The 23,799-nt window shown below is 41.4% G+C and overlaps 2 protein-coding genes across 4 annotated transcripts; both read right to left on the reverse strand.

Annotated features, from left to right (window-relative positions):
• On the reverse strand, positions 1-19,004 carry nectin4b (nectin cell adhesion molecule 4b). Of its 2 annotated transcripts, XM_071541118.1 has the most exons (12): positions 18,530-19,004; positions 14,735-14,935; positions 12,602-12,769; positions 7,346-7,624; positions 6,157-6,274; positions 4,539-4,690; positions 4,356-4,397; positions 3,950-4,109; positions 3,653-3,728; positions 3,278-3,337; positions 1,980-2,180; positions 1-1,311 (listed from the first exon to the last, which is right to left on the reverse strand). In XM_071541118.1, the coding sequence occupies exons 1-12, from the start codon at positions 18,579-18,581 to the stop codon at positions 1,027-1,029; spliced, it is 1,794 nt and encodes a 597-aa protein (XP_071397219.1). In that variant the 5' UTR covers positions 18,582-19,004; the 3' UTR covers positions 1-1,026. The 2 variants fall into 2 exon arrangements, with proteins under 2 accessions (XP_071397219.1, XP_071397220.1); XM_071541119.1 differs by lacking the exon at positions 4,356-4,397.
• Positions 19,005-21,471: 2,467 nt separating this feature from the next.
• fcer1gl (Fc receptor, IgE, high affinity I, gamma polypeptide like) lies at positions 21,472-23,734 on the reverse strand. 2 transcript variants are annotated; one of them, XM_071541138.1, is made up of 5 exons: positions 23,556-23,734; positions 23,268-23,359; positions 22,721-22,759; positions 22,187-22,216; positions 21,472-21,979 (listed from the first exon to the last, which is right to left on the reverse strand). In XM_071541138.1, the coding sequence occupies exons 1-5, from the start codon at positions 23,608-23,610 to the stop codon at positions 21,914-21,916; spliced, it is 282 nt and encodes a 93-aa protein (XP_071397239.1). In that variant the 5' UTR covers positions 23,611-23,734; the 3' UTR covers positions 21,472-21,913. The 2 variants fall into 2 exon arrangements, with proteins under 2 accessions (XP_071397239.1, XP_071397238.1); XM_071541137.1 differs by having other exon boundaries at positions 22,105-22,216.
• Positions 23,735-23,799: the final 65 nt, after the last annotated feature.

A 23,799-nucleotide genomic window follows, 5' to 3' on the forward strand; every position in this document is an offset into this window, starting at 1 on the left:
TTGCATATACTTTTATGAATAAACATGTGAACAGTTACATCCTGCTTTTCAATTGCATAGAAAAACACTGAATGAAAACGTAACAATTTACATAAAGTATATTTAGGGTCATAAGACATAAACACACCTGACAGTGCATTAACAAAACAGAATGTTGCTTTACAGTTCAAGTCTTGTCCAGTCTCTACTTCGCTGAGCACTGAAAATGTAATGCTGACAAGACATAAACCTGGCCACGGAAGGTTTATCCAACACGATCCACCAGTTGAATAATTTATTCCATGTGCATGTTAAATTCCTCTGAGTAACAAGCACCTGTGACCTTTCGGTAGTGGTAAAGCAGGTAATGACCTGATCACAAACGCACATATATTCTCATATACAGTATATACACATACACAAATACACTCACTTAACCTCTCATCCACAGGTGCGTTCAAGCTGCAAATGCCAGGGCCTGTGTACAATTTACCCAAACCCACTGCTGGGCTTCACTAGGCTTTAGGCCAGGCCTTGGAGCTCAGGACTTGGGTGTTTTGTCCACTTATCTTTTCAAGGCAAATAGGACACCAGAAGTGACAGACAGGATTCATGGGGACATTCCCTAACATTGTGCAGCTATAATCAAGTCACCAGATGCAGTGGATGTGAAACTTAGTGTTGCTGACAAAACAGTAAACATTCTGTAACAGGAATCTTGTTTCCTTCTATGCTTCAGTGTGGAAATACAGGAAATCAGGGCAGGAAGCGCTTTCATCCACATGCCACAGTGACTAGTGGATGAGTCACTGGCCACTTCATCATCAATGCTCTTCCAAATAATGTCAAAGCCAAAGTGGCTAGAAGGATTGATAAACTTACCAGTCACAGAAAAAAATGAATCAGCATTTGGCTAATGCCTGCTATAAATTACCCATTGTGGGCAATGTGTCGGATGTTGCGTACAAAACAAACGTGGAATGTAAAGTGTAAAGTCTTGATTGTAGGAATGCAAACAGGCTCGCTCTCTGCACGTGAGGCGGCGGTCTAGATGACCTGCCCCCTGGGGTGCAGCAGGATGGCGTTGGAGTGCGGCTTGGGCCTGAGGACGCCGTTGCTGTAGTAGAAGTGGTTGGTGAGCGCCTCGGAGATCTGGTAGGTGCTGCTGTCGCCGTCGTCCTCATCTCCCTCCGGTAGCGACGGGGCGGGACCCCACTCCTCCTCCCCCGCTGTCCGCCCCTCCCTGAGGTGGCCCAGGTCCGCCTCTCTGGGCCCGACGCCGTCTTCCTGCTGGGGCTTCAGAGGGACCAGGGAGGAGGGCAGACCCGAGTCCTGTGGACACACAGCAAGGAGTTAGATTACTACTTTGACCTACTGGACCCTGATTTGCCAACAACACCAGCTCCTCTAATTCAAATGAGGTAAACTTGCTGAGTGGAGGCTTTCCAGTTCAAATACTGTAAACTGGGAGGATTTTAGCAGTTGTTTAGTGAGGGGAACCAGACCAAAACCAAGACCAGCTGTGATGTGTTGAATGGAGTTAGTCCAAAACTGCCTGTTAAAAATAATGGATTTTTGAAAATGTAACCACTTAAACAAAATCAAATTTAAACTATGTCTACATTATTATATGTATTTAAATAAAGGAAAATGTTATTTCCTATAATTAAGGAGCTAACCAGACAGATACATTTTTAATGCAAAACTGTTAAAAAAGTGTCCAACAGAATGAAGAGGATGTCTGTAGCTGTGATGTGTGTCTCCAATTTTTGCATTTCACAATTTTGCATTTCACAAAGTGACAGATGCAGTTTTGTTGCATATTAAAGAGAGGTGTAGTGCTCCATCTATAACTATAGTTTTACAGCTAGTCCTTTGTTCTGTTCCCATGACACTGACAGACACTGACAGAGCAAATAGTAAACAAAGGAGTAAGGTGTGACGCATTACAGACGAAACTGAACACATTTCCAACTAATCTCTGCAAAGCTGCCAAATACCAGCGACATGTTGCTGCTCTTCAGGTACGACTCCACCCTCCTCCTGCGCTCCTCCCTCTCTCTATCCATCTCTGCTCCTCTCAGGCTCTCTCTGCCGTCATGCCAGACGACGGGACGTCCCAGCTCGTCCACCTCAACCCCTCCCGGAGGCCCCCACTTCCCACACAGAGTGGACTGGCTGCCTTTGTAGATGGGACGCTCCTGCAGTCGGGGAGGGGGTTCCCAAAAAGTCACAACACTGATAGCAATCATTTGGTTTTTGCAGGACAATAACAATGCAAATTGAGCAACTTGAGTAATTTTCTCTTTTTTGATCAGTTGCTTTGTAATCATGGAAGGCATTGTCATTCAATCAGGTCATGCAACATAGAAGAAAACAATTTTGTGTTACAGTGAAAGGTGATAATTGAAGCTGGGGTTCGACCGATAGCTGCTGACTGCCAATATTTTGTGCCGATACTTAACGTTTTTTTCTTAACCATTTTCATGCCAAAAAATTGCATAAAATGATAAGTATTCAATGTTTCCCCCAGATGTGTATTATTAGCAGGATGGAAAAGCCTCCGAAACAGCATTTAGGTATCGTAGGAGACTCCATTGAAACCCAGACTAATGAATTGTTTTAGTTGGGCTGCAGCTCCTAAAGTCAGTTTTTAATAGTAACTCTGAAGTAAATTGAGTAAAATCCTCACACACCACACTGGCATGATGGTCAGCCATTTAATTAAATAATCACAGTTGTCAGTTCCAAAGTCTAGACTTTGGCTGGCCTGAGACTATTAGAAGTGCCGAGTCTGACACTGCTTTTAAATCACAATAGAAAACATACTTTTTTAAACTCCCTTTTACCTAATTGTTTAATTCTTCTTCTCTGTTGGCTTTTTTTATTTAGTGCATTTTTATGCTATTTCTTGTATTTATTTTATGTCATTATTTTAATCTTCCGGTGTTCAGCACTTTGTAACTTTGTTAAGAAAATAAAAGTGCTATATAAATAGATATTATTATAAGTATTGTATATAAATAAGTATTGTTATTATTATTATTATTATTATTATTATTATTATTATTATTATTATTATTATAATATATTACTTAGCTGTGGTCTGGGAGGAACCTCCATCATATCAGAAGTGGACAACAATATCACATTTTTAATAAAATTCCTATATCGGCCCTATATATTGGCATAATTTTGGTAGTTCATTTCAATACATTTATATGGCTTTAAAGAAACCTGTCAACCTGAATTCACCATTTATACAGTATTGACAGTGAAGAGCTATCATGGAACTCACCAGAGATATTTGGCTGTTTTTTATTCGGCTGTCGACTCTGAGCAAAGCATAGTCTTCAGCCTGGAGAGAATTGAGAAAGTAAAAAAAACAAAGAAAGTGAGTTAGCTTGAGAGTAAAAAAAAAAAATGACTGGGTTACCCAAAATGAGATGAATGCAGTATTCACATGCACATATTAAGTGTTTGTGTTTGTGGTGTGTTTGTTTGAAGCTGCAGTAGCCTGTAATCATTTTCTCCACAATAGCCCCGCTCCTTGCCAGCGGCTCCACCCCAGCTGGGCCAGGGGAGGGCGGGTGTGCCGGCCAGGTTTCTCTCTCTCGCCTGCAGCTATTGTTGTGAGCAGAAAAGATGGCAGAGGCAGCAGCTGTGTCTGTACCTGCAGTCTGGGGTCTGTGCTGACAGAGTTCAGCCTCCTGGACGACGTTTGTCTGGAGAGGGTGATAATTTCCTCCCTGGGGAAAAACACACAGCACATTTTGAGGATTTACTGAACCAAATTGTGTCTGGCATTTTAATTTGGCAGAAACTATAATGATCTGAAAACAGCTTAAACAGTAGTTTATGAAGAAGAAACATTCACAATCAGGCTCTCATTGTGGTTAATGCTATTTAACAACCGATAAAGCTCATTTTTCCACTTTATGGCGTCTTCAAGAAGATGCAGTCGACTCACGTTCTTTCGCTCAGCTCCATCTCCAGCTTTTTGTTTCTGTGTCGATGGTAGCGGTTGACCAGCAGGATGATGATGACCATGATCATGACCAAAGCCCCGGCTGCAGAGCCAATGATGATCAGCAACAGGTTGTCAGTGGGCTGCGTAAGACGAGAGTTTCCTGGCAGAAGGACGAGCAGAGCATAAGAGCGTTGATGGATCTCTCTCTGTCAGTCTCTCTCTCACTCTCTCACACACACACACACACACACACACACACACACACACACACACATCATCCTTCATGCAGAAATTCTGATCCTGATTGAGATAGTATCCATGCACGCCACCACAAGAGGGCAGCAAATTAACACAATTAGTCCAAATCACAGTAGAATTGTTTGGTTTTTTTAGGTTAAAACTCAACTCATTTCTTGACTCCATGTATCCATCCTCTCCTTGCCTCCTTCTAAAATAACAACAAAACATAGCAGGACAGTATCCTGTTTTAATCCTGTGAGAACCACTAACAAATCTGAGGAGGCGGCACGGGAAACTGAGATTCTGCTTATCACTAAATCCCTGCTGAAGATTTCCTCCTTGCACTTACCTGCTACTGTCAAGATATATTCTGTTCTCCCCGCTCCCACATTGTTCTTGACCACACACTCGTAGACCCCACTGTCATTCATGCGGAGGGCCCGCCCAAAAACCAGCTTTCCTCCAATCACAGACGCCCCCTCCGGCAGAGCTCCTCCTCTCCTGTGGAAGGTCAAGAGGAAGATGGCACCATTAATTCACAAATATGTGTCACACATAAAACATACTGGAACTGTTGACTCACTGCTTCAAACAATAGCTGTGACTCATTTAATTTGAATTGTTCTAGGTGACTGACAAATCACCAAAAAACGTGAGTGTGCGTTCCAACATCAACTTTATTATTATCCTGAAGGAAATTTGGTTTGTAGTTTCCAGTTCAAACCATTCTGATGGAGAAACTGAGCAGGAAACAAGCAAAGGTCCAAAGACATCTGCTCTAAAGCAAATAACACAATAAAGCCACAACAACTGGTTTGCATCGCGGAAGTGATTTGAATAAATAAATGCTGCGCGGATCAGGTTCACCACAAAGGGTAACCACCAATTTGAATGCACCTGAACCAAAACCTGCCTGCTCACAACTGCCGCCCATTGATCTGAACAGGCCAAATACTAGGTTTGGGGGATTTAAGCAGGTCCAGCGACTGAAGCCCACATTGTGTTGCTGTGAGCAGCTGAAGACATCACAGGCCACATAATGGAGAGCCAGTTTCTGATCAACTCCACTGAGAGGGGTCATGTTGCCCTGGTTTCACTGTGCTGCGGCAGCCATTTAACCGCTGCTTACCCCCCAAACTGGAGCCCTCTCATGTTTCTACTCTCAACCCCACCTAGCTTCTCTAACAAACCCTTTAGAATAGAGTCAGAGGTAGAGATTGTACCTGATACCGGCCAGATGGTTGAAGATAAGGTGAACAATCCACCAACAAAAGGCAAGCTTCACTGATTGAACATTTATAGGTAAAATATCACAATCTCTAAGCTGGATTAAAATATCAAACATTTATAGTAAAATTCTAGACATGTAGCTGCCACTTTCAACCGAGCTACCTGCAATGAGAAAACATTTAAGTTCCAGAATAAGCTCAATATCTCAAAATTGTCTCATAGCTTAAATATTTTTTACTCAGCACTGGAGAATCGTTCATTGTGTGTTCAGTCATAACTGTAATGGCTGGTACAGTATCTCTAATTAAAGCGCAGACCCTGTGTTTTTACCAGGCATTACAGTGATATTTAAAGCGAGGCACTATGATTAAGTGCTTAGCATGTGTCTCCTGCTCTTCCTTGCGTCCCCCGCTCCCTCCCTCGTGTGAAAATATTTCCCTCCCTCTTTTTCTACCTTCAAATTGCGCAACACGACACCGCAGCTTTTATTCCACGGTGAATTGAGCCAACAGAGAAAGGCGCCCTCCTTTGGGTCGAAGCACACGTCTTTGTTGTTTGCGGGTGTGTAGCCGGTGTGTGTGCGTGTTAGTGCCGGCTTACGTATGTTTTGAGAAGCATTCCAGTGCCGTGTAAAGAGCAATTTAGGAGCGCAGATAGCATTACAGTGGGGTGAATTAAGGTGTAATTGTCAGAGAGTCGCTGGCAGCCAGACAGGCAGACGGGGCGGGTGACGGTACCGTGTCCAGGTGATGTTCTGAGGTTTGGGGTATCCCCCGCTGTTGCAGCTGAGCTCAGCGTTCTTCACACCCACAAACCAGTCCCCTTTGCTGGGGGAGATGGTGGCATCTGGGGGATCTGACACACAAACACATCTGCGTCAGCACAAAATATACACACACACACTGTACAGTGACAAATTATGGGAGAGAGTTGTGGTTTTGTTTTAGCAGAGATGCACACTATACTCCTGATGAGCCACTTTTTTAGCCTTTATTTATTCAGGGAAGGAGTTTCCTGAGCATCAGTACTTCAGTATTTATTTATTTATTTATTTATCCTTTATTTAGCCAGGAAGATCCCATTGAGATACAGGATCTCTTCTTCCAGGGAGTACTGCTCTGCTTCACATTCCTACAGCTACATATTCACACTGAACTGCCCAGCACACTGGGCAATGAGCAAATCCACTGGAGGAATTTGGGAGTTAGGTGCCTTGATCCAGAGTATACTGATAGCAGTTGCTGAGGGAGGGGAGATAATTACTCATTGACCATCCCAGCTGGCACAGACATTCAACCAATATTGTTTAATCTTTAGGACACTATCACCCCTTGTTTTTTGTAGATTGGAGTTTTAGCTGTATAAACATTTCTAGGAGGCAGAGCTGCTCTGGACGCAGAAATAATCCTATTGCTTGAGTTGAACCTCAGTGAGTCAAAGAACCACAGTTCTTCTAAGTAAAGTTAGACTGAAGCCCAGAGAGAAAGGTAAGAGGTAAGACAGGAGGAAGCTAATATTATGATGCCACTTAACTAAATAAACATACTATACTAACTTATCTAGGTTAGCTAGTTAGCTAGCTGACCTTCCAACATCATAAATGCCATGGTCATGAATAAATGAAAAAAATAAGTCATTGCCATTTATATTTTTTATTTCTATTTTGGCCAGAGTTCCTACTTTGAGACTCAAGTTTGCCAGTTAACTAACTTGCACTCTGAAAAGCTGTGGTTGTTTGCGCCGCCCATTCAGGTTTAACTCAACCAATGAGATTATTTGTGCCTCCAAAGCTGCTCTGTATAACTAAAACTCCAAACTGCTTTCCTTTCACCTTCTCTGAGCTCTGTGCATGCTGACAAGTTGGTCTACTGGTTACAAATCATCCTAAACTGCTAACACAGCCCCGGCATCATCAGCTGAACTCACACTGGACCACCAGTTGGTTGGAGAGCCGGCGCGGCTGCTCCAGGCCCGGGTGCCACACCAGGCAGTCCAGCCGCCTCCCATTCATGCCACGCAGGGGGTGGAGGGAGTAGTAGCTGGACACGGTCCCGCCCTCCAGGGTGCGGTTCTGGGACTGGCCGGGCAGGTCGGTGTCCCAGGAGAGACGGGGAAGCGGGCGGCCCACGGCCCGGCAGGAGGCGGCCACGCGGAACGACTGGCCCTCCACCAGGACCACGGGCTCCAGGGAGGAGATGGGTAGAACTAGTGGAGGAGGAGGGAGGGAGTGAGTCTGTTAGTGCTTTGAGGTATTACAGGCTAGATTTTATAGTTCTGTTGGCCTCCCAGGATCTATACCAGTTAATCTATCTCACTCTTGTCTTTAGGATCAAAATCACTTTCATTGGCAAGTGCAATAAATATACAACCCATTTCTTTTGTTGTCAATGATGCAGAAACATATTGACAGCTTACAGAGTTTCACATTCCCACACTAACACACATACAAAACCTACAATACCTGCTATTCATAGTATTATGTTAGATCAGCACACAGCCAACAGCTGATTGTAATAAATTCACAGGTGATTATAAATGACAAACACAACCAATGAGCTGTGTGTATGGTAAAGCACCATATCGGCAGGAAATGCATGTGACATCATGGGAATACTATGAATACGCACAACACAAAACCTGCTATGGACAGCAGACTATAGAGTACATGTCAAAACCCATTAACTTAGACTTTATTCACTTTTATAGTCTGGATATAGTAACCAGAAACATCAATCAAGCAATAACAATAACAAAAGGTTACTCATTTCTGACAACGTATTAAAAATGGAAATACTAAAACACCTCGGTTGCGTGATTGTGTATATCCCTTATAATTGCGGGTTGTAGTTGTGTTTAGATTTAATTAAATCACATTCCAAAGCCTGCATGAAGATAATGTGCCTTCACCTGAAATTAGTTCAAGTGTAATAAGATGCGTTAAAACCAGGATTTCATTAATGTTTTTTGTTTTTTTTTTGTTTGCAGAGTGTACATCAGTGTGCAGGGACAAGCATGGGCAACAAGCTCCTCAAGATATTATTGTTGAACGGTTCAGATTAGAAGAAGGATTTAAAAAAAAAGATTTCAAAGACCTTAAATATACCCTGGAACACAGTGAAGTGCGTAAAAAAGAAGAGGGGGAAACACATCAGGCCAGCCCTCCAAGATGGATGACTGAGTAAGAACGACACTCATCAGGGAAGCTTCTAGGCTGCGAGGTCGGGTGGCAAGACGGAAGACATTTCTCACTGAAAACAACATCCTAATTACACCAGAAGACTGTCAGTCTCCCAAAACCATGTGGGGAAATGTCATATGGTCTGACGAAACCAAGGCAGATCTTTTTTGATCTTAAAGTAATAATCTGTGATATTTTCATGTAAATATATTTCCGTTTTGCTACTTTCTTTCACCATCTGATATCACACAAAAGTGATTCAGCCTATTCCCAGCTATTACATTTGCTGTTCTAAACAGCCGGTGTCTGGTAGGTGTTTCCCAGGAAAAATCCTCTGCTGCACAAGAAGTGATGTGTTTTATATTTCCAGTTTGTTTGGAATAAATAATAAAGAAGAACTGGGTTGTTAACATGAGCAGTGATAGCCACCGTGGCTGAACAGACAAACAAAAAAGCACCACCTACAGAAAATCCAAGAAAGAGACACCACAGTACCGCCCGCACTGTTTGATTGACAGGTGATGTCAGTGGAAAAACTCCACAGCAACGACCACTTGGCACCAAAGATGACGCCAAAAATCAAGAACACATGGATCTGGCAGATCACCACTTTAATTCCAAAAAGTGTTTGGTGCAGAGCCGAACAGCTCTTCACCAAAACAACACAGTAGTGACTGTTAAGCATGGCAGCATCCTGCTATGGGACTGTTTCTGTTCAGCGGGACAGGGGCTCTGGTCAGGATGAAGGGAAAATTAATAGCTCCAGATACCAACATATTGTGGTAAAAAAATCTGCTGTCCTCTGCAAAAAGCTCAAGTTAAAGCAGAATTGCATCTTTCAACATCACAGTGATCCACAGCACACAGCCAACTCAACCCAAGCTGCAGAAAAATGAAGATCAGTATCCTGGACCCTGATCCTACAGAATACATGGGACATAGGAGGTCCCCTTGCAATTCAAGTGGGTTTGCACTCTTATGCAAAGAAGAATGACTAAAATGACAAAGACAAAATCCCTAAATCCAGATGTGCTAAATTGGTAGAGACTAACAGACTTACTGCTGTTATCAAAGCAAATGGTGACACAACCAAGGTGTTTTAGATTTCCATTTTTTAACACATTATGAGAAATTAGTATCCTTTTGTGTTTACCTTGATTTTGCAGGTTACTGCTGTATATCTAAATATAAGTGAAAAAGTCTGATTTAGAGGGTTTTCATTCAGGATACCACGTGATGAAAACTAGAAAATAATAATAATAACAATACATTCTATTTATATGGCGCTTTCTTATGATTCAAAGCACTTTACAGCTTAAAAACAACACAGCATTAAAACACCATTTAAAAGATGTTTTAAGTATACTTAAAACGAACAATGCAATCATAAGTGATATGCTTCTCTAAAAAGGTAAGTCTTGAGAAGAGATTTAAAAGAATCAACACTGTCCGATGCTCTGACTGTTGGAGGTAGGTTGTTCCAGATGCGAGGAGCAGTAGAGGAAAAGGCTTTGTCTCCCAAGGAGTGGAGCCAGAAGTCCATGGCTAGAGGATCGAAGAGAACGAGGAGGACAGTAGGGAGAGATGAGTTCTGATAGGTGGTCTGGAGCAGAGTCGTGCAGGGTCTTGTAGGTGAGGAGCATCACTTTATAGATTATCCTGTAATTTACAGGATGCCAATGTAGGTCTCTAAGGATTGGAGTGATGTGGTGTCGGGAGGAGGTGGATGTCAGGAGTCGAGCCGCAGAGTTTTGTACTAGTTGCAGTTTGTTGAGGAGATGGGAAGGGAGGCCAGTGAGGAGCGCATTACAGTAATCCAGCCTTGAAGTGATGAAGGCATGGATTAGACCAGTGCTTCTCAATCCTTGTGCTGGAGTACCACAAGTACCAAGTTTTCTATTTTACCTGGTAGTTGATACACCTGGTGTCCCAAGTCATTCAGTCCTGATTACACCAGGTGAATGTAATTAACTACCAGGTAAAATAGAAAACCAGCAGGGTTGTGGTACTCCAGCACCAGGATTGAGAAGCACCGGATTAGACGTTCTGCATCAGCGAATCTGAGAGATGGACGGATCCGGGCTATTGTTCCGGAGATGAAAAAAGGCCAACTGTCTGGTTTTGTTTATGTGGGGTTCAAATGAAAGTGCAGAATCCACGATGACTCCAAGGTTCTTTACTTGCAAGGAAGGTGTGACCGTCATGTCATCAATAGACAGGCAGAGGTTGCGGACCGTATCGGTTGTGGACTTGGAGCCGATGAGGATTATTTCAGTTTTGTCCGAGTTAAGTTTCAAAAAGCTGCTGTGCATCGAGGATTTGATATTCTGCAAACAGTTGTTGAGTGTCTCCATTGTAGCTGAAATGTCAGATGTGGTATGGATGTATATTTGAGTAAATTTGATACCCTGCACATGGACAATAGATACAGTATGTATGTACGTTCAACACTTTATGGTTAAGAGTCTGTGGAATTCAGTGCTTGAGGTATTACTGACTAGACAGTGTATTTCTGCTGGTTTGTCTTGTCTCTGGCGTGTTGGAACAGGAATACTGGGCTGTCACCATTAATGACTGGCAGCAAAATAAGAAAGTCATTGAGGACAGATAGCAATGCTCCAGGTTTTCGTTCAAGGAAGATCCGCTCAGAAACAGCATTCCCACAATTCCTATGACACTTCAACTGAAATTTGTGATTTAAAAGAAGTAATAACAAAGAGATCCAGTACTCTCTTGATGTCATCAGGGGTCAACGTTGGACCTGCCCAAATGACAGTGAATGCACTGCAAAAAAATATGTATCTAACAAACCATTTTATCTACTATTGAGTCTAAAAATCAAATTTTTGTGAAAACAAGTGAAAAAAGTGGGGTGAGATCATTTCACTTTGTTCCAATACAAAGCAACTTGTTTAAAGAATTTTCTTGAATCAAGTGTCATTTTCTTGATACTAGAGGAGTGATCTGCTTCATTTGTTTAAAGATATTATATGTTTAGAGAACATTTCTGAAACAAGAGAAACTGCACTGGAAATAATAATTTTAAGACTGAATATTAGACTAAAGTACTTGTTAAGATGTACATTTTCTAATATGTGGACACAGTTTGTGGACACTGTGACATAATGAAGGTGGTTTTACGGGGATATGGGCGCATTTTGTGTTTCAAAACTGTTAGCAATACTACAAAATAAAAGTAATTTGGATATAAAAGCTAAAGCCGACATTCAACAAAGTCAGTCTGCCGTTCTTTGTCAGTGGAGCAGCACTAGATTTTATCTCTTGATGGGGAGCAAAGTCTTGGATTTCTGACTTTTAGCTTTAGGACAATGTACATGTTAACAGTCTATTATCATAAATATCAACTACATCCTGCTTAGTCACCAAGTTGTTAACTTTTGTCAACTGAGCTACAAACTCATTGGCCAATTGCTGTATTACTTAAGTGTATTTGGCACAAAACAGCTTCATCTGTCCATTTTCTGGTTAACTGTCCCTTAAAAAAAAAAAAGATCTTTGTGGGCCTGGTATCATTGATGTGTCTTATTCTGGTTTTGGGTACGTTATTACTTTGTTTTTAGGGTTAATTTTCATTGTTGCCCATTCAAAATGACACATTTTTGTATTTTTCACTTGCTATTAAGCAGTAACAGGAAATAATGACTGACAAATACTTAAAATCATTGGTTATTTCAGATCCAGACACTGTTCCAAAAATAAACACTAAACTGCTTGCAAGAAAATGCATCTATTTTCAGCTTTTCACCGCTGACGCCTCAGTTATGCTGTAAGTGAAAGTGTTCTCAAACTGGATTAGCCACGTTGACAAAACCCTGCATCCACCCTCCTAAACTGAACTCAATCTGGTTGGCACTGCTACTAGTTCTATGACAGAGTAAGATGATTATGGTTTAAACATCATTACAGCAGCTCTGATGGGATTAGGCGGTTGTGGGAGAGGAGAAAGAGGCAGTGAGGAGGAGGAGGAGGAGGAAGACTCTTACTCCAGACGGTGAGTGTGATGTGCGCCTCAAAGTTTCCATGGGGGAAGGTGGAGATGTGGCAGGTGTAGCTTCCCTCGTCCGACTCCTCCGTGGTGGGGATGAGCAGGGCCGAGTTCTCCGTGGGGCTGCTGCTCTCAAACCTCACCCGGCCCGAGTACCGCCCGAACTCTGACGGGTGAAACACACTGCAGGTCAGTCCTGAGCAGATATAAAAACTATACCACACAGCCCATTATCTGGGGATGAAAAGTGTGTGTCAGCAACATCTGAGGAACTCAAAGATCCCCAGAGATAAAAGGTACCGCAGTCAAAAAATAGGCAAAAACTAAAATTAAAGTACACATATTAGAACTGAGCATCTACCTACATTTACCCAATGACTTCATGATGCCACATTACAGACAAATGGTCCAGGTGCATAAAGATGACAATCTCTTGGTATGATTTCACTGCTGTAATCAAATCAAACACTGTAATGTAATAGGTTCAGTGTCTGTTCTTGCCAGTTAAGACGGACAGGAACAGGCAGAGCAACACATGCACTTTAGGACGGGCCAGACAGACTCAAAGGCATCAATCCACACAGATGCACCTTGGACCTCATTTACAAAAGGTAAATAAAGTTGTGAAATTATCTTGATGCCAAAAAAATCAGGGATTTATGTTAATTATCTCCAGTTTTCTGACAAAAAACTGATTTCTAGGATTACCCACAGTTGTACTGCTATGAATATGAATTTGTTTGGCATACTGTTTTAAATAACTGTATGATTAATTCTAGGTTAGGCAAATAACATTTTTAGAAATGAGGCCCCAGGTCCATTGTCGGTATGAGGCAAAATGTACACTCTGACCACAGGAGCCAGGCAATTGCCAATGCTAATTATAGCATATGTCATTGTTCAGAAGAATAAAATTTGGTTAACCACACCAGTGTTGCCTACGTGCGAAGAGGCCCATTCTCAAAACACTAATACATATTTGCAATAAAATATAATTACCTTGAGTTCATCATTCAAAATCTCTAAAATATAGATATAAAGTCTGATATTATTATGTTCATGTTGATTGTGTCAACAAAGGAAAAGTTGACTAAGCATGCACTTCACATTCACACCTCGCTTCCCAGTTCAAACAGTCTTCTGCTGTCGGCCTCTGATCGGCTCCACTGGAGCAGACGGGGTGAAGCGTCTTGCTCAGGTGAGCAGAGGAGAGCGTGACACATTCACTTTCCCCTCCAGCCTGGGGATTTGTACCGCTGACCTTCTGACCACAAGCCTCTCAAGTTTCTCTAGCCTCCAGCCCAGAGGTTTTCAACCATGATCGTGTGTCACTCCAACCAAACACTACAGCACCTGATTTCACTGAATAGTTTGAAGGTGTTAATCAGTGAAATCAGCTGCTGTGGTGTTTGGTTGGAATTAATCATTGCTGATCTACATACACACGGCTCTCGATGGCACATGGTTAGACCACTGCTCCAGGTTACACTGTCTAATGACCCTCATTTGCTTTAATTTTGTGCTATCAATCACTTTGACAGAGTAGATGTCACTCGCTTCAAATGATGGATGTCTCATTTTAGAACAAAACTCTTGGGGTCGTATTCAATATGCGTTTTTCTACATTCTTGTGTCGTCCATGACACATTTGACATAACATCTATCAGCCGAGGTGCGATTCCAAAATTGCTGATGACAGACGAGGGATGAAGATCCCAGGATGTTTACTTGCCAATCGATGAAGCATCAGATGGTGACTTGACCAACAAGAACAAGTGGGAAGCCCCAAGATTCATTGCAAAAATGACGCATCCCGTCCAATCAGCAGTAGTCTATAGTACTGGTTCTCAACCTGGGGGTCGGGACCCGCCAGAGGGCCGCAACATAATTTTTGGGGGTCGCAAGATGATTTATGGGACAAGGAAAAAGCATATTTCTGCTATTAGTTTTCTCTAATTTTGCATACTGAATAGTTCTTAGCCTCTAGGCCTCTTCTGATAATTAATCAAATGAAACAACCTGGAAAAGGAAAATCTTTGTGCTCACATTCTTGAGAAGTTTGACAAGTTCTCCCCAAAATGTCTTGGGGAGAACTTGGGTTTATGGTCTTGGGGTTCTTGCTGTGTCCTACCTGTGTGTCCCTCTGAGTAGTGTGCGGTGATCATCTGCTCCTTGGTGCCGTCTGGCAGCTCCTTATGCCAGGTCACCTGCACCACCTTCTGCCCCGCCTCCACCTGGTAGCGGCAGGGGAGCCTGGTCTCGCTCTCCGCCAGGGAGCGGAGGGAGGTGACGGGCTGCGGAGGCTCCACAAACACCGCCTGCACACACACAGCTGGAGGGGGGGAAGAGATAAAGAAGGTGTGAGTCAAATGGAAAGGATGGAGGAAGTGAGTGTGTGTGAGAGAGAGAGAGAAAGAGCTTTTATTAAATACTGGATATCGGCCAAACATGTCATCCACTGCCGATATTATGGAGGTTCCTCCCTGACCACAGCTACAGAAAAACAATCTGTAACCTGCAACGAAACTGTGCACATTCTATTTATTCATTTAATTGTTCAATGATGCTGTTTTGTAAGCTGATTCTGCATTTATCCCAGCGTTTCCCCACCTGTGAATAGGTGTGGTGGGTCAACCGGCCTTAAAAGAGCTGCTAACACTAAAAGAATTTAATTAGTCTGGGTTTCAGTGGGTTTTAGTGTCCCATTACGGTCTAAATGCTGTTTCAGAGGCATTTCCACCCTGAAAAGAAGAAAATTCTGGGAAAAAGACTAAATACTTGTCATTTTTTGGCATGAAAATGGAAAAATTTAAAGATATTGAAGACAAAATATGAACAAGATGCCCAAAATATTGTCTATCAGCAGCTTCCATATTGGTATCGGCCTTTTTAAGACTCATATCAGTCAAACCCTGACTGTGATACTATCCAAGCTGTCTGAATTTCTCTGCACCAAAGCCGACAAAGACAAATTACTGTACATTTATTGAACTTGGTGAATGATTGTGATCCTGAGCGTGAGACGGAAACAGAGCGATAACACTGAAGTGAGGGAAAAGGCCGGTTGGAGTGCAAATGCATCACCACCGCAAACAAGGCAGACCAAACATTTTGCCCTTTGAATTGTGGGGTAAACACAAAGTTTTGTAGTTACTGATTCATGCGCTCATTAATGATTAGACCGCCGCAGATAGGAGAGACCGGATCACAGGGAGAAAGTCTCCCATTCACTGCAAGGACACATCTACGATCACACTGACACCCAGAGGAGAGCAAACACACTTCTTCACACGCACAGACGTTTAGTTCGAGCCAACAAAGAGCTACAGTCTGCGTGACCCATTTAGTAGAGTCAGGGAAGAAAGAGAGAGAGAGAGAGAGAGAGAGAGAGAGAGAGAGAGAGAGAGAGAGAGAGTCAAGTGGAACACATGTTAAATGTTGTGCTCCACTTAATCATTTTCATTCAATTGTATTTAGATGCTTTGGCAACACTGTTCATCTATCAGTCATGGCGATAAAGTGTATTGATGTGAACTGAGAGAGAGAGAGAGAGAGAGAGAGAGACAGAGACAGAGAGAGAGATAGAGAGAGAGGGGGGGGGAGAAAAGATTGGTTGACATACATTGAATAGAAAAAGAGAAAGAGAGAGAGAGACACTGAACTGAAAGAGAGAGACTGAACTGAGAGAAAGAGAGAGAAAGATAGACACTGAATTGAGAAAGAGAACTAAATACACTGAACTGAGAGACATTGAATTGAGAGAAAGAGAGAATGAGACAGGATTGAGAGAGAGACACTAAACTGAGAGAAAGAGAAACTGAATTGAAAGAGACTGAATTGAGAGAGAGAGAGAAGAGAGAAAGAGGGAGATAGACAATGAATTGAGAAAGATCTAAACTGAATTGAGAGATAAAGAGAGAGATAGACACTGAATTGAGAAAGAACTAAACACCTAACTGAAAGAGAGAGTTAGACACTGAATTGAGAGTGAGACCTACACACACCGAATTGAGAAAGAGACAGAGAAAGAGAGATAGACACTGAATTGAGAGAGAGACATAATTAAGAGAGAAAGAAAGAGATGCTGAATTGAGAAAGATAGAGAGACACTGAATTGAGAGTGAGACCTGCACACCGAATTGAGAAAGAGAGACACTGAATTGAGACAGAAAGAGGCGATAAAGTGTATTGAAGTGAACTGAGAGAGAGAGAGAGAGAGAGTGAGAGAGAGAGGGGGGGGGGGGGAGAGAATAAATAGGTTGACATACATTGAATAGAAAAAGAGAAAATGAAAGCGAGAGAGAGACACTGAATTGAAAGAGAGAGACTGAACTGTGAGAACGAGACAGATAGACACTGAATTGAGAAAGAGATAGAGAAAGAGAGATAGACACTGAATTGAGAGTGAGACCTGCACACACTGAATTGAGAAAGAGAGATAGACACTGAATTGAGAGTGAGACCTACACACCGAATTGAGAAAGAGATAGAGAAAGAGAGATAGACACTGAATTGAGAGTGAGACCTGCACACACCGAATTGAGAAAGAGAGACAGACACTGAATTGAGAGTGAGACCTACACACACCGAACTGAGAAAGAGACAGAGAAAGAGAGACAGACACTGAATTGAGAGTGAGACCTACACACACCGAATTGAGAGAGAAAAAGATAGAGAGATAGACACTGAACAGAGAGAGAGATAGAGAGATAGACACTGAACAGAGAGAGAGATAGAGAGATAGACACTGAAAGAGGGAGAGAAAGAGATGCTGAATTGAGGAAGAGATAGAGAGATAGACACAGAACAGAGAGATAGAGATAGACACTGAACAGAGAGAGAGAGAGAGAGAGACACTGAACAGAGAGAGAGAGAGAGAACTAGACACACTAGACAAACACTGGTTCACTTGAGTGTCACAAGGCTGCAATACAAGCTTTTCCTGTTCATTCACGATGACAGTTAGCTTATCACACCTGTGTTTGAAGGTAATAAATAATAATTCACTTATAATTGCAACGAAAACACACTGTCCCGGGTCTATCAGTGCAATTCCCATGGAAGTAGGCTAGGCTATAAACTGAAGAAGAAGGGGAAAAAAGCAATGCATCAATAGAATTAACAGAATGAAAACAGGAAGGTACAGATTGGGCTATTATGATCAATGATTCATGTCTAGTAAAAAGTAAGAATGCCACCAGGCCGCATTCTGTAAAGCTGCTCCTCTCTGCACTGCTGCAGGGGAAAACACTGTATGTGACAAACAGCAAGGTAACCAGGACCACTGACATATACTGTGTTCACTAATATGATGACAAAAATATATACATTTCATCCCAAAAATGTCTTTATCTTGCCCTAATGAAAAATAACTATAGTAATCCTATAGTAAATGTTAGAAGGAAACATCACACACTCTATAAATCCCTGTAGGAATATTATAGTGACACCATAGGGGACAAAAAAACAAAATACCATAAAGTACTATAAGGTTACTACAGACTCACTACTGAGTATCATAGACACACTATAAGGTCCTATAGGAATATTATAGTGGTACCACAGGAGATCAAAATACCATAAGGCACCATAAGGTTACTATAAACTCACTCTAAGTCCCTAGGAATATTATAGCGATATCATAGGAGATAAACATAAAATATTTTAGGAATATGAGAGGGATTTTATAGTAATTTTTCTTCAGGGTGGCAAGAAAATAATACATTTATATTTCATATTTTAGGCATTTTTAGCTGACTAGCCACTTACAATGCGTGCAACAACAGAAGAAGCTTCAATTTCTAGATCACCAACGTTAACAGCAACCAATAATAAGGAAATGCAAAGGTCAAAACTCCAGTATAGACGGTAGATTTGACAGATATCCCTTGAATTGTCATGTAAGTTAATAAAATAGAAAACTTACCAAATAGCCAAAGTAGTGCCAGACACTCTTCGCTTTGCCCGGCCAACTTCATCTTCAGTCAACCAAGACGATATAAATCAACCTCGTTTTCAGCTGCTGAAATATTATTATTAAGCTTTCATTGTTGGATCATCTGATAAAGTTCAGACAGAAAGCTGCCAAAGCGGTCCAAAAATAACTTTCGACGGCAGGAGCAGGCGGGTGCGACAGGTGGATCTCAAAATCACATCTGATTGGAAAAACAATCCCTCACCGCCGTCCTCTGGCTGAATTTACTTGTTTTATGCAGTTCGTGAAGTGCATTAACTTCAATTCAAAGAAAAAGCACAGTGCAAGCCAAAGTCCTCAGGATCTGGTTGAACAACTTGAATGTGAATGTAAACAGCAAGACGAAAACACTGGGGGAAAAAAACACATAGCCTAAACTGGCATAGAAAAGCACATGGAAGAATAAAGTCTGTGTTACACTTGGAAAATCTCTGTCACGCACCGTGGAAGTTGCCTCGGCACAAACACAGGTACCTTCCCCTACACCTGTCTGCTCTCGTGGCTCCACCCACCTTTCCCGGTTTGCCACGAACCCTAATTGGCTCAATAGAATGTTGCTGCGTTCACGTGCTGGTGGTATTTTGGCCTACAAGCATTCATACGGAAGAGGATTAGGGCCAGATGTGAAACATTTATTTGAGTTCTGAGTTTAAAGTCAGACTTCTGACTTTAAAGTCAGAATTCTGAGATTAAAGTAAATTTTTCACATGTGGCCCTAATCCTCTTCCGTATGAATGCTTCACGTGCTATTTCTGTGGAAAAAAACTACTAAACTAATTTAACAAACTTAATTTAAACAAAAGTTGGTCATGATAGTTAATTCGGCTGACTACAAACATTTAATAAAGGTGCATGTGTAGGCTATATATGTGTATATATGTGTTTTTTTTCTGTTGACAGCCAAAAAAAAAAAGATTTTTCCACCATTTTGGGAATGTTAAACGTTATCATTGCGTCATAACTCGGAAACTCAAGAAGTAAAATTTTCTCTGACTTTCCAACTTCATCATCCAACCTTGAATGGCGTTCATGTGAAATTTCCAAGTAGGACATACGTTTTTCCAATATGTCTGATAGCACCTGAATGCACCATATTTCCAACAGGTAGATGCTCCTATTGTTTCAGATGTTTATCTGTTGACTTATTCTTAGCTGACTGCCTACAGCACCGAACAGCAGCAAACACAAAGCAATAAAACCTCATTCAAATGCATTTAGTGCTATTGTTGAATGCAAAAGGTCATCCTTCTCTCACAGTGAAGTTTAGAGTTTAAAGACAACCTTTGATAATATGAAAAAATGAATAAGACAAAGAAACATGTATATTCACCTTTCACCATAGTGGCAGCCCGATGTCTGATCGTCCATCTGGCCGAAAACCCCAAACTTGAAGAGTATTTCGGCCTGCCTGTCTTGCACAAGCTCTTGTGTGTGTGTTGCAATAGTGAGCTGGATGTTTTTGAAGGTGAAAAGTTGTTTTAGTGCGAGTCAGTTCTTTGTGCCTCGGGCAAAACAGAGCAGAACCGAGGCCGGGATGTTTTGAATGTGTTTTGAATACAGTTCCAGTTATGTTTCTATGTAAATAACAGGGTGAGACTCAAATGTTCAGGGTCAGATGCATGTTGTCTAGTTTGAGCCGCGACTCAAAGAAACAAGCTTACAGTGAAGGTGCAAGTCTGTCAGTGTGTGGTTGCCCTCTAGTGCTGTTAATGAAGTAAACAAGGTTGTGTAATACTCAGCACTTCCTTATTATACATGAATATTATAGGGAAACGGGAATATTTGTTACACCTGTTGTCTGGATGCTCAAACTATGACCCTTGAACTCTTTTACTAAGTTCGTTTACTGAGTGTCTTCTACAAGTCTCAAGTCAAGTCCCAAGTCTAAATGTAGATTACCAAGTCAAGTCCATGTCATTAATGTCAAGTCTCAAGTCTAACTGTAGAACACCAAGTCAAGTCAGAACAAGTCAAGAGTCCAGCATCAATTTAATATCTTAAAGAAAACTAAATATCTAGGACTTTTCAATGCAATATGGTTTTAATAGGATAAAAACTTGGTAAGAGCATCATGAGTTTGACTTCTATAATCAAGTTTCAACTTCAATAAATTCAATCATTCCACGCAAATTCAGAAAACAGAATTTAAATTCAGTCGTCTGCTGGAACAAATCTCATCACTTTCAATCTAAGTCATTTCCACAAACACAAGATCTCACGTCAAGACTTTAGAAACCTTTTCAAGTCGTCAAAGTACAAGTCAAAGTCAAGTCCCAAGTCACCAGAACCCAAGCCAAGTCAAGTCTCAAGTCTTCTCTTCATGCATCAGGTCACGACTCCAGTAATTAAGATTGTGACTCAAGTCTGACTCTTGTCCAAGTCATGTGACTCGTGCTCCCACCTCTGCATCCACTATATGGAAAATGTAACATCTACTGTTGCAAACTGTTTGCTGCCATGAAATGAATGCACATTACTGCAGAACTGTTCATGTTGTAAGACCTTTGCATACACAATAGTTATGTTTTTGAGAATAGATTCATCCTTGTTTCTAAAATGTTGACTGATAGGAGTGTCAGTTTAATGCTTAAAATGGAAATTTATAATGTGAATCTGATGAACTATTCAATATTCATCTGTTGAAATTGTATTATATTTGTTGAAAAGTGAAGGTAAATATTTGTCAAGTCTTAGTTTGGTCACTAATGTTCACAGGAAACGTAAAAACCACTGAAAGCAGGAAGTGAATTAGACCAGTGTAGTCAGGGTTTTGAGGTTGTGACTAACCTTAGTGTGTGTCTCATGTTTTCTCATATAATGTCAAGCAAAATGACTCCTTAAATTGTTAAAATGTGTTAAAGGGTAACGTGTAAACAGAAACAAAACATAACATCTGAAATTCACAATTTCATTTTATTTTTTAAAAGCTTGGTAAAAACCAGTCTGCGGCAGTCTATATTGGTGTGGAAAAACTCTTAACATGCAGTAAAAATACAAGTAATATAGTAAATATTGGTACTTTGCTGAATTAATTTAGTTGCACTTTTAACATTTCTATGTTAAATGACACAAAGCGAGGAAATAAGAGACGGCTTTTTACAACAAGAGAGAAAAGGCACCTAGAAACTTTTTGCCGCAGTCACCACACATTAATATACAGTGTGAGCTTGAGACTCAAAACAGGACAGATATGGACATGTTAGACCATGTCGTTTAAAAAAAAAAAAAAAAAGTGTGTGTGTGTGGGGTGGGGTGGGGTGGGATGGGGTGGTGGGGTGGGGTGGGGGTGTGTGGTTTTTCGTGCTTAGCATCCTCTTTGAAGCAGATCTTCTTTCATCACACAATGGGCTTTTTCTCTACTCTGATGGTCTCATAGGTGTCCATACTGTGGGGTGTCAGACCCTGCAAGACAGACAGAGATAAAGAAAAAGAAAAATACTTGGAAATATTGCTTTTTGTTTTTGTACGTTTCTAACTAGATTATTTTTCTGACAGCCAAGTTTAAGAGGATGAAAAAGGTCCTTTACCCTCCGCCGTGCGGCAAGCCCTCGCTTTTCCACCATGTGCCATTTTAAATGTCTTTTTAAACATTAGAATGAGAAGTCTCACCGCATAGATGCCCCCCTCATACGGCTGCTTCTGTGGGATGGAAACAGTTCAAACACAGGCCAATTATCATCTTGTGCTTCAGCAGAATCTGTATAATGCCTGGTGGTAAACATGACAGAGCGCTCGGTCGGTACATAATCTGTCTGATAAAATGTCTAGTTCCTCCTTTGTCTCTCTGAGCCTTGAAAGCCGTGATGACTCATATTTTATTTTAATTTATTCTACGCTTTTAGGATGAATTTGATGCCGTTTGTGATGCGTGAAATAATCAGCAGGTAGTGGGGATGTGACAGATTTGGAGAGTGGGTTTTACTTGACGTGTTAGAGAGAGAGACTAGTGGAAACTGCGACGGTGTTCAGAATATAAATAACATGAGTTGGTGGTCAGCTCCAGTTTACAGGAAATGAACACACTCTGGCTGAGGCTGCCTTAAAAGCAGAACTAGTATCTTTTAAGGCGAAATACCAAGAAACCCAAAGCACTCAAACTGACACAGTTAATTGTATTCTTCTGACACACAACTTGTACTTTACCTGAGGCTGGGCAGCAGGCTGGATGGAGACTGGATGCATCTGTCAAACAAGTCAGAGAGCTCACATGATTCAGTGATTCAGATGGTGTTGATGTTTGGTTTAGTTAGACTCGCGTGTGTGTGAGATTTAACTGGTTATATACTGCTGGAATATCTGAGAGAGTAGAGTCTGGTTCCAAAATTAGATGGACCCCAGTTGAAAAAAAAAACAGTAGCAGCTACTCTTAGAGAATGGACATGAAAGAAAAACTACTTTTTGAAAGATATTGATGTAACTGGATATTGTAAAATTCTAAAAACTTAAATTAGTAACATTATTAAGAATGGAATGATCTTTATTTTTGATTTTTTTTCTAAATGCTGTATTTGAACTCAATCATTTTCTTTTTTTTCTAAACATTTATATATAGCATTTTCGTATTAAACTCTTTAAATACTGTATATAATTTATTTTTATTGCACTTATTTTGTGCATGCTCAGTACACTCTGTTGTTTTATTCTATTCACCATGGTGTGGCGCACATCGTTCCTATAGAGTTTTCCTCACCCTCAGTCTGCAGTACAAGACGGTGAGAATGATGCCGTACATGATGAGAATCCCGTCCAGGATGTAGCATATGTTCTTGTCCTCAAAGGCCTCTGTGCGCAGAGCAGAAAACACATCATCATACTCTTCATCACGACCATCATCACCTCCACCAGCAATTAGAAAGACGTACTGTCTCTCTTTCAACCCACAGACAATTCAAATCTTAAATATCTCCCCACAAGAGCTCAAAGATGTGACATTTACTAAAATACTGATCGTCAAAAAGGTGGAAAACCAAATCCTCACCAGCGCAGGTGAGGTTCATCATCAGAAGCGTGGCGATGAGAGATCCCCGCAGCATCTTGCCGGGAAGACGGAGGGTTCTGACGTTCTTCTCTCGGATGTCAGCTAGATTTCTACAGAAACCTGTGCAGAGTGAGCAGCTAGCAGGAAGTCCTAGGCTCTCTGTCCGTTCTCAAGCTGTGAAACCACACGCCCACCGCTGCCATCCTCCTCTCACACTAGTTCCTCTCGCGCAGAAGAGTTGTGA

This window comes from Centroberyx affinis, unplaced genomic scaffold (assembly GCF_046629955.1).
Source record: "Centroberyx affinis isolate AG114_WGS23_722 - 3 ecotype Tasmania unplaced genomic scaffold, CSIRO-AGI_Caff_v1 ptg003790l_1, whole genome shotgun sequence".
NCBI lineage: Eukaryota > Metazoa > Chordata > Actinopteri > Beryciformes > Berycidae > Centroberyx > Centroberyx affinis.